This window comes from Marmota marmota, unplaced genomic scaffold (assembly GCF_001458135.2).
Source record: "Marmota marmota marmota unplaced genomic scaffold, marMar, whole genome shotgun sequence".
NCBI lineage: Eukaryota > Metazoa > Chordata > Mammalia > Rodentia > Sciuridae > Marmota > Marmota marmota.
The window spans coordinates 31,212,526-31,224,220 of record NW_026000174.1 but is presented as its reverse complement, the minus strand read 5'-3'; the positions used below and the strand labels follow the sequence as shown (position 1 = coordinate 31,224,220).

The 11,695-nt window shown below is 36.8% G+C and overlaps 1 protein-coding gene and 1 pseudogene across 1 annotated transcript in view; both read left to right on the top strand.

Moving 5' to 3' along the window:
• The first annotated feature begins 389 nt into the window (after positions 1-389).
• LOC107158271 lies at positions 390-1,350 on the top strand (annotated as a pseudogene).
• Positions 1,351-1,952: 602 nt separating this feature from the next.
• Positions 1,953-11,695, top strand: part of LOC107158263 (mas-related G-protein coupled receptor member X1-like) — a 64,996-nt gene continuing 55,253 nt past the window's right edge. The window contains exon 1 of the mRNA XM_015504726.1: positions 1,953-1,975. Coding sequence (XP_015360212.1) covers positions 1,953-1,975 — 23 coding nt within the window. The remainder of the gene's footprint in view (positions 1,976-11,695) is intronic.

Here is an 11,695-nt window from a genome sequence, read left to right as displayed (position 1 = left end):
GGGATGTTATAATCACCTCTGTGTCTGTATCAATTCCAGCACCTGAGAGAAAATTTTCCAAGATCATTATAGTACTGTTCCCATTCTGAGTGGGAGTGTCCAGACTATAGCATATTTCCTTGACATTTAGGTTCAGGTCAGAGAACTCCAGCTGTTCACACAATAACTACTGGATTTAATTTCATATTTCATAAATCCCCTGCTGTTGATAGGTGACTTCACCTATGCTATCCTCTGTTCTCCTTCTCTTTAAAATGGATATAGTAATCTCCACAGAGCAGGGTGACCCTAATAATCTGAGCTGTTGCTGCAAGTGCTCAAGTCTCCTTTGTGTTCCCAGGAGTACCACTGAAGTGATTAGGAGCCTGGAACCAACCATCACAGCCTGGATGACAGAAGAAACACCAACCAGTGAAAGTTATGTGGACCATCCTCCAATCTGTGACATTGATAGTCTGCCTCCAAAAGCATTGACCTTCACCATTTCCCTGGTTGGGCTGACTGGAAATGCATCTGTCATCTGGTTTTTGGGTTTCCGCATGCGCAGAAATGCCTTTTACACCTACATCCTAAACCTGGCTGTGGCTGACTTCCTCTATCTCTGCTTCCATATCGCTGATGTCCTGCTGGAAGTCATCAGAATCATCCTTCCCATCCACATGCCTACATATGGCATCATACGAACTGGGGCAATCATTTTCTACATTGCAGGCCTGAGCATGCTAAGCACTATTAGCACTGAGCGCTGCCTGTCAGTCCTGTGGCCCATTTGGTACCACTGCCATCAACCAAGACACACATCCGCTATCATGTGTGCCCTGCTCTGGTGCCTGTCCATAGTTCTGAGTACCACGGAGATAGTGTGCTTTTTTCATTTCAATGAAGCAATAGATCAGTGTAAAAATGTTGAATTTACTATAGCTGCATGGCTAGTTCTTTTATTTGTGATTCTCTCAGTGTCTAGCCTGTACCTGCTGGGTAGGATGTTCTGTGGATCCCAGAAGAAGCTTCTTAACAGGCTGTTTGTTACCATTATGCTCACAGTATTGGTTTTCCTCTTCTGTGGTCTGCCCTTTGGTGTCTTTTTTTTTCCTGTATTACTGGATTGACAATAATTACGATGTACGTTTTTGCCTTTATCTGGTTTCAATCATTTTGTCCAATGTTAACAGCTCTACCAATCCCATTATTTACTTCTTTGTTGGCTCCTATAGGCAGCAGGTGCAGGGGTGGAACCTCAAGCTGGTGCTTGAGCAGGCTCTGCAGGACACTCCTGAGGAGAGTGAATGTGGAGGCAGCCTTCCTCAGGGAACCCTGGAGACATCAGAAGGCAGAGTGGAGCAGGGATGAAGACCCTCTGCTCTAATCCATCAGATGTGCCTTCAAGAGCCAACAATGCCCAGCCACACTTGACAGATACCTGCTCTCCTCTCAGCCTTTTGCCCCTGAACTTCTTGCATGTCATCCAATGGGTTTATGTTAACCTCTATTTTCTTCTTTCTCTTATGGAGACCAATCTTATGTAAAAATGTCTCAATCTATTTTTGATATTTTCAATAAATTCTCATCATATCTTCATCTAAATCTTTTCATTAATGCTTTTCTTTGACATATTCATTCCAATGGAAACAGGATATTGTACAAAATCTTAAATCTCTTATTTTTGACTGTTTTCTACCTGAACTTATAGAAAATAATGATCTCCTATCTCTCTCTGCCTGTGCTATTAGCAACTAGTCTTGTGTTGTGTGTTGGGACATTGAGGCAAATAGAAAGCATGGTTATGAATGAGTAAGTTCTGGTACAGTATATCTTGCTGAATTCCATCAGTTTTGAAGGCAGAGTCCCTACCTGCATAACAACAACTCAGGAAATTAGTTCATGAAAAGTCTTCTGGTAAATTTGTCCATGGCATGGTGATAACTTGGCCTTGGGTTTTAGCAGATAAAACCATGACCTTTGCTCCCGAGTACTGGTAAGTGGTTACTTAGCTGTTTACTGCCCCCTCTCTTCCCCTCCCACCCCTCTGCCCTATCTAGAGTTCCTCTATTCCTCCCATGCTCCCCCTCCCTACCCCACTATGAGTCAGTCACCTTATATCAGAGAAAACATTCAGCATTTGTTTTTTGAGGATTGGCTAATTTGACTTAGAAACATGTTCCATAACCTGAAATCATGGCATGTGTAGGGACGGAGATCCTGAGATTGCTAGATTATAGCTTACACAACACTTGGAGTCTGAACACCTGGATTATCAAGTTGACTAAATTGGAGACATGCTCACCACAGGCACCCTACAGATGTACTAAGTTTATTGAATTGCCAAATCTAGATCTTATGCCATTTGTGAACTTGAATATGTTTTTCAGAATAAGATAGGGGCATATGACCACTATGAACATGGATTAAAGGAAACAGCCTTGTGAGACAGCCACTGAGAAGTTGGCAACATTTGACCTTTGACTTTTCGGGACTGGCTTGTTTTACTTAGCATGATAGTGTCCAGCTCCATTCACTTACTGGCAAATGCCACAATGTTATTATTATTTATGGCTGAGTAGTAGTCCATTGTATATATGTATTATATTTTCTTTATCAATTCATCTGTTGAGGAGCACAAAACTTGACTATTGTGACTGGTGCTGCTATAAACATTGAGGTTGTTGCATCAATGAAGTATTCTGATTTTATTTTATTTTTTACACATATAGAACACAATTTGTCATCTCTGTACATAAAGAATGTTCACACCAATTCATGTTTTCATACATGTACTTTGAATAATGATGTCCATCAAATTCCACCATCATTGCTAACCCCCTGCCTCCTCTCTTCCCCTCCCACCCCTCTGCCCTAACTAGAGTACCAATATTCTTCCCATGCTCCCCCTCCCTGCCCCACTATGAGTCAGTCACCTTATATCAGAGAAAACATTCAGCATTTGTTTTTTGAGGATTGGCTAAATTGACTTAGCATTATCTTCTCCAACAACATCAATTTTCCTGCAAATGCCATAATTTTATTCTCTTTTATTGCTGAGTAATATTCCATTTTGTGTACATGCCACATTTTTTAATCCATTCATCAACTGAAGGGCATCTAGGTTGGTTCCACAGTTTAGCTATTGTGAATTGTGCTGCTATAAACATTCATGTGGCTGTGTCCCTGTAGTATGCTATTTTTAAGTCCTTTGGGTATAAACCAAGGAGAGGGATAGCTGGGTCAGATGGTGGTTCCATTCCAATTTTTCCAAGGAATCTCCATACTGCTTTCCATATTGGCTGCACCAATTTGCAGTCCCACCAGCAATGTATGAGTGTACCTTTTCCCCCACATCCTCACCAACACTTATTGTTGCTTGTATTCTTAATAGCTGACATTCTGACTGGAGTGAGATGATATCTTAGAGTAGTTTTGATTTTCATCTCTCTGATTACTAAAGATGATGAACATTTTTTTCATATATTTGTTGATTGATTGAATATCCTCTTCTAAGAAGCGTCTGTTCATGTCCTTATCCCATTGATTGATTGGATTTTTTGTTTGTTTGTTTGTTTGTTTTTGGTGTTTAGCTTTTTGAGTTCTTTATATACCTTAGAGATTAGTGTTCTATCTGAGGGGTGAAAATTTGTTCCCAAGATGTAGACTCTCTATTCACCTCACAGATTCTTTCTTTTGCTGAGAAGAAACATTTTGGTTTGAGTCCATTCCATTTATTGATTCTTGGTTTTAATTCTTGCATTATAGGAGTCTTATTAAGGAAGTTGGGGCCTAATCCCACATGATGAAGATTAGGGCCTACTTTTTTTCTATTAGACACAGAGTCTCTGGTTTAATTCCTAGGTCCTTGATCCACTTTGAGTTGAGTTTGGTTCATGGTGAGAGATAGAGGTTTAATTTCATTTTGTTGCTTATGGATTTCCAGTTTTCCCAGCACCATTTGTTGAAGAGCCTATCTTTTCTCCAATGCACGTTTTAGGCACCTTTTTCCTAATATAAGATAATTGTAATTTGGGGGGTTAATCTCTGTGTCCTCTATTCCATACCATTGGTCTTATCAGTCTGTTTTGGTGTCAATACCATGCTGTTTTTGTAACTATTGCTGTGTAGTATGGTTTAAGATCTGGTATTGTGATGCCACCTGCTTCACTCTTCCTGCTAAGGATTGCTTTAGCTATTCTGGGTCCCTTATTTTTCCATAGGAATTTCATGATTGCTTTTTCTATTTATATGAGGAATGCCTTTGGGATTTTGATAAAAATTGCATTAAATCTGTTTAGTGCTTTTGGTGGTATGGTCATTTTGATAATATTAATTCTGCCTATCCAAGAGCAAGGTAGATCTTTCCATCCTCTAAGGTCTTCTTTGATTTCTTTCTTTAGGGTTCTGTAGTTTTCATTGTATAGGTCTTTCACCCATTTTGTTAAGTTGATTCCCAAGTATTTTTTTCTTTGAGGCTATTGTAAATGGGGTAGTTTTCCTCATTTCCCTCTCAGAGGATTTTTCACTGATATACAGAAATGCCTTTTATTTATGGATGCTGATTTTATATCCTGCTACTGTGCTGAGCATTCTTATTTTAAATTCTTTGGATATATACTGAGAACTGGAATAGCTGGGTCATATGGTAGTTCTAGTACTAGTTTTTAGAGGAATCTCCATACTGATATGTGAAAGCTATTTCAAATAATGGGGGGGATTAAAGAAAGTCCAATGGAATAGACAGAGGAATGTAGGAAAAATATAAAGAATGGGATAGGAAAATACAGTGAAATGAATCTGATCTAACATTCCTATGGACATATATGAATGTACCACAATGAATCTCACCATTGCATACATCCACAAGACACTAACTTTTTAAAAACCATAACCAAATAGCAGAAAGATCAGAAGAGTAGAGAGAAAGGAAAAGGAAGTAGGAAGACGGAAGTAGGGAAGGGGAAGTAGTGGGGACTTGATTAGAACAAATTATATTCCATGCATTCACAATTGTGTCAAAATAAATCCTGTTGTCAAGCATAACTAAAAAAAAAAAAAAAACAGTCCATGTGTCGACTTCTGGCTATAATCACAGAGCATGCATTCTTCAACCTATGTGGCAGGTACTTGCACTCAGTAGATCGTGTGGTATATTTTGGAAAACAATATTATTCATACACCAAACCTCACTTTAAAAATAGTGTAATTTTTTTTCTTTATAAAACCAGTGTACAGTTTAAAAGAAATCATCTCCTTAGAGATCTGATGTAATTGGACTAATCATCCCAGCATGCAAACACAGGCTTAGGGATATGTGTGCAAGAAGATTTCACAAGTAAGTGTGTGTGTGGTGGCCAGTAGAGAGGGAAGTCTTCTTGAAATACTTGGAACTTGAACTGATAATTCCACCATTACCTAGCATGTGCCTTTGCAAATTTTTCAGTCACACCAATAGTTGAGTTTGGCAATGAAATATGAATGGGTCTTGGATAGATGGAAATGGAAGAAAACATGATTCATAGTGACAATGAAGGAAGGAAACATAAGTAGGTCACCATAAAAATAAGTGGAGTAAAATGAGGTCTTCCTGGACTTATATGTCAATAATAATGTTGAATGTAAATGAATTACATTCCCAAATACAAACATGGAGAAAAAGAAAGAGGCAAAATAAATAAAATCAGAAATCAAACATAACACACTACAACCAAAGCCACAAAAATAAAAAGGATTCAAAGAAGCAAGTACATACCAAAAAATTGGGTACAGTAATAAAATGAATAGAATGCTAGACATATATAACATACTGATGGTTAAACAAGAACAAAAACAAAATATGAACACATCTATAATAAGCAAGGGATAGAAGCAGCAATTAAAAAAAAATAGTCTGATCAAAAAAAAAAAAAATCCAGGACTTGATGTCTTCACTGCTCACTTGGATCAAATATTTAAAGAACTCCCAGTTATCCACAAAATTTCCCAAAAGGTAGAACAGAGTACTGTCTATGTCTTTTTAGAAGACCAGCATTACCTTAATACTATGGCTATAAACAGACACCCCAAGACAAGTAAACTATAGGATAATATTCATGATGAACATAGATACAGCATTCCATAGACACACCCAATTGCAGACATTAAAATATGATGCACAATAATCAAGTAGAATTTATCCCACAGATGCAAGCAGGCTTGCACATTCACAAATCAATAAATATGAATCTGCATCTTAAAAAATGAGGACAAAAATCATAGGGTCATCTTATTAGGTGCAGAAAGATAATTTGACAATTTCAACATACTTTCATAATAAAAAAATAACAAATTAGGTATAGAAGGAATGTCCTTCAACACAATAAATCCCGTATATAACAAGCCTACAAATAACAGTATATTCAACACTTAAAAATTAAAACCCCTTCTCTAACATTCAGGACAAAACAACAATGTCCACTCTTGCCACTTATGTTCAACATAATAATAGAAGGCTGAGAATATAGCCCAGTTGGTAAAGAGCTTGCCTCACATGCACAAGGCCATATGTTCAATACCAAACACCACAAAAAAAAAGAAAGAAAGAAAATAGAAAAGAAAATTAGAAGCCTTATCAGAGCAGTAAGTCAAGCCAAGAAAAAGGATTATAAAAATAAACGATAGAGGTGTCACTGCTTTCTGATGAAATGATCATATGTAGCAAAATTCTAAATTCCATTACAAAAAGTGATAGAATCAATATAAAATTCAATAAAGTTGTTACACAAATTCAGCAATGTTTCTCAACATTAACAATAAAAATTGCAGAAAAAGAAATCAAAGGCAATTTCATTTCCTATAATAACATACCAATAATTTTATAAAAATAAATATACTAAATTTTATAATAATAAATATAATAATAGATGATATTTTCTTAATATCGAAATTAATAAAAATACTGGAGGTAAATTTAATAGAGGAAGTGAGAGCCCTGTATATTCAAAACTATACAATATTATATAATGGAATTGAAGGAGATGAAAATAATTGAAGAGATATTTCATGCTCATGTGTTGGAAGAATTAAAGTATCTAGCATATTTGAATTTAACACATCATTTGGAAACTCTTTATTTTACAAGGCCACCTATTTTTTCCAATTCCATTAATTTAATAGTATATGTTTTACTCACCTTTTTGACATGCAATTCACTTAGGCATTAGAAGTTCAGTTTCTAGAATATTTAATTATTAAACATTTTCACTATGATATTATACTTACTTGGGCTTTATATTATTGTTTAATCATCCCTATTACTCTTCCCTTTCAGAATATGTAATTCTGATTCATTTTCTCTTTTTTAAAATAAATTTATTTATTTATTTTAATTAGGTATATATGACAGCAGAATGCATTTTGATTCATTGTACACAATTGCAATTACTTACTAATCTGATACTAAATTGCAGCACACCTTTTTCATTTCTGTGATTGTACATGATGTTGTCCATCGCATTCCACCATTTTTCCTGTCCCCATACCTCCTCCCTACCAGTCCCTCCCATATGCCCAATCAAAGTTCCTCCATTTTTCCTATGCCACTCCCATTATGGATCAGCATCCAATTTATCAGAGAGAACATTCAGCCTTTGGATTTTTGGGATTGGCTTTCTTTTCTTAGCATGATATTCTCCAAATCCACCCATTTACCTGCTTCATCTTTAATGTCCTCTTTTGGATACAGACACACTAATGACTGTTTATACAACAGCATGGCATGCCACCACTGTTTAAATTATCTCCTGGGCTGGGTGGTGTTTCAGTTGAGATCTGTAGTGTCCAGGCGATCCAAGCCATTCCAGCCAGCTGCATGCACACATGTCTCATTTGGCACTCAGTACAATCTCCCTCTGAAACCATGTTATCAAGATCAACAGTGACTCCACAGAGTTAAATCAAAGGTCAGTTTATCTACATCTCATCCGCTGCTAACACTACCTACTGACCAAAGACCCTCTCCCTTGGGATTCTGGAACAGCCCCCTCGCCTTGTTTTCCCATTACTGAAACCACTGCTTCTTCTGATATTTTATCCACTAATCTGATACTAAGTTTTTACTAGGTTCCCATATTCGTTTCTGTCTAATTCTGAGACTTTTGATCCATTCCCTACTTCTTGTATGTGAATATTACTGGGTCCAATGTTTTCTCCAGACTTGTAACAGATGAAGACCCCTTTGGAACTCTTCCTTGTTCAATATTTTATTTGCTATCTCTAGGAATTCTCCAGCCCTTAGTGGGTAATCTCCAAAAAGGTCATAGTCTAATCTAGGTCACATTGAAATGCCAATTCCTGACTAGGACTGAGTGGGTGTATATTAGTTTGCTGATTAAACAACAGAAATTATTTTCTCACAATTTTGGAAGTTTAAATACTGCAATTTTAGTGTTGAATTAGTCCGATTTTTTTTTCTGAGGAACTATACATTGCTGGTTATATGTTTACATCATATTTTCTTATGATCTTCCTTTTCTCTATCTCTGGCCAAATATCCTCTTCCTGTAAGGGCACCAATCATATTGGATTAGGAACACACTGATCATTTCATTTTAATTTCATCAACTCTTTAAATATTCTCATCTTCAGGGGCTGGGGCTGTAGCTCAGTGGGCAGAGCACTTACCTAGCATGAGTGAGGCACTGGGTTTGATCCTTAGCACCACATAAAAATAAATAAAATAACAGCATTCTGTCCATCTACAACTACAAAGAAAAATTTAAAAACTTATTCCTATCTTCAAAAAATATAATATTCTGAGGCACTGAAGATAAGGTCTTCATAATAGGAATTCAAGGAGGAACATAATTGAGCCCATAGTAAGTTTTCTGTTGTATATTTGCAAAAATAAATAAATAAAAACATTTGAATATTTAAAAATTGTTATAATTCAAATGTTGCTTTTAAAAATGATGAACAGTTTAGGTGACTGAAGCTTGAGGCATAAAAAGGAACGCCATATGAGAAGGAGATGTAAAATTTTAATGTCTATGCAAAAGAAAAAGCAAATAACAACTCCATTAAGTGGAGGGAAGAGGATTGATATGCTCTACTGCCACACTTTTACATTTTATAAATGAATTCAATAGATCCAGTGGATCATAATGATAAATAAAAATTCATTATTCAGAGCTAATAATTTTAAAAGAAACAAGAATAGAAAATATAGTAAGTAATGGACTATAGTGAATGGAATTCAGGGATATCCACCTTGTATATAATTATATGTGGCTGGGAAAGAAATCATACACAGCAATGCATTACTTCTGTGATAAAGCAACATACCTCCCAAACCTTGGAACAAGCCATGATGATCCCTGAAGGCACATTCATATATTTTACAAAGCCCCACATCACAAGATCACATTGCTAACATGGCTACCTAGTCTTACACTTGACAATTAAGTGATCCACAATAGCAATAACTTATAGGAGGTGAACTTGTTGGGTTGGAATTGCATAGAACAGAGGCCAAGAAATATCTCAGGAACAGATCAACCTTACATGGCTCTCGTATCCGATTTTCCCAAAGTTCTGTACAGGAAATCTCAGGGATCAATATTTTCATTAGTTTTCCTGGGTTCCCAGCTTTCACTTCAACTCCTGTAGGCAGCTCCCATGTAGATAATACAAAAGGATCCACTCTGATCCCTCAATCATATGAACGTTAATGCCCTTGATCCTTGGCAAATTCTCCAGCTCTGGGCAGAAAAATATACAAAAGGAAAGGATAAACAGCAAAAATTGTTTTATTACCAGTGTCCAACATGATTTTTTTTTCTCTAAGTGCACATCCCTAGTTTCAATGTTGTGGTGTTATGTGCAGAATGTCATGGAATTTCTTTCAGGAAAAGACAAGATGCTTGAAGCTTCTTCTGAAAACTAGGTATTGGCATCCCTGACTGTTGGGTTTCAGAATGGGATTTACAAGAGCTTTCTTTCTTCTAATACATCTCATCACATTCTCTGTAAAATGGGGAAATAATAAGTTCTACATCATAAGCTTTTCAAAGAATTTAAAGACAATAGAAAGTCAACTCTCAAGCACATTCCATTTCTCATTTACTCAGTAAAAACTTGTCTTGTTTCCCCAACTAAAAGTTTCTAAAATTCCCATTTTAGAAATAAATCTGCTTCAACGGAAAATTTTCCAGTTCTTACATGCATTAAAAAAACAAGACAAACAGGCATTGCCTTCCAGTCATGAGGTGCTGTGAACCTGATTTCAAAATTATTCAACGTTGTGGATACAAAAATTCTAACAAAACAGATGAATCAATCTGAATATTTAACGAAGGTTCTATGAAAGGACTATGTATAAAATTGGGCAGAATGATGCGCAAATACCCTAAGCAATAGTGAAACATCATTTTCATTCTTTTAGATTTAAAATGACAAGGCAAAGAGCAGGTGCAAAAACCAGTGGCCATAACTGAAGCTGCAGCAGTAGGAGATGATGATCAGACAGAAGAGGCCCTGCCATTGCAACACTGGGCCTGTGGGAACATGCACTCTTTATTCATTAAAGTCAGACTGCTGTCACAGACACCAATTGTCATGAGTCATAGAAAAAATACAAAGGTGTTTTCTATATGAGCTGTAAGCTCCAAGGCCTCAGACATCAGAACTGTCCAAATTGCTACTCTTCAATCCAGCAAAGGTACCCTCATCCTGGTTTTCCTACAAGGTTCCAGGATATTTCAACCAGAAAGTTTGAGAAGAGCAGGAGAGACTACCCTCTTCTATTAATCCCATGAGCCAGGAGTTGTTTACATCAACTCTTCTCACCTCCTCTTGGTCAGTACAGAGCCACATGGTTTTCTAAACATCAAGAAAACAGAAATATGAGTTTTTTCTGTTATAATCCTCTTAGAAATATTATGAGATGCAGGGAAGAATGGAATTGAAGAAAACTGGGAGATTCTGCAGCCCCATTATGTCTCTCAGATTCTGTGAGGATATAAAAATAACTTCAAAACTTCCTAAGAGTAATGAATGGTGAAAGTGAGAAAACCCTGGAAAAAACATGAAGGGACCAGGGAGTTGTTTTGGAATGGCCCTTCATGGTGGGATTTTAGGAAAATACCTTTTTCTGTAAGCCTCAATTCTTCCTGTATTAAGTGAGGATCTTATAAGAGAAGGCCATGGAAACACAGGGTCCAAATGTGGACAAACCAGGAATTACTCATTCAAATTCTCAGTGAATGATGCCAGGGGCTAATAGCTCATCCTTTTGAACTGTAAATCCATCCTCTGTAAAATGGGAAAATACTGAGTTTCTGTTTTCTCCCTTGTAAAGACCTTATAGTAAATCCCACATAGAATTGTGGCCCTGAGAATAGTCATCATACAGCAGGTGCTCATGCCTGGTTTGTATTCCCAGGAGTACCAGTGGAGATTTCTGAGCATGAACCCAAACATCTCATTCTGGTAGATGAAACTAACACCAACAAATGGAAAGAATAGGGACATTTCTGAAACTTTCCACAAGAAGATTCTGATCTCAGACATGGTGATCCTCATCTGTGTTCTTGGTCAGGCAGGCAAACAGTTGTGCTGTGACAACCCCTGAGCTTCTGCATCTGCAGGAACATTACTCCATCTACATCCTTACTTTATGGGTATGCACCCTAATCCCATCTTCTTATAAGAACACCTCTTATCTTATAGAAGCTTC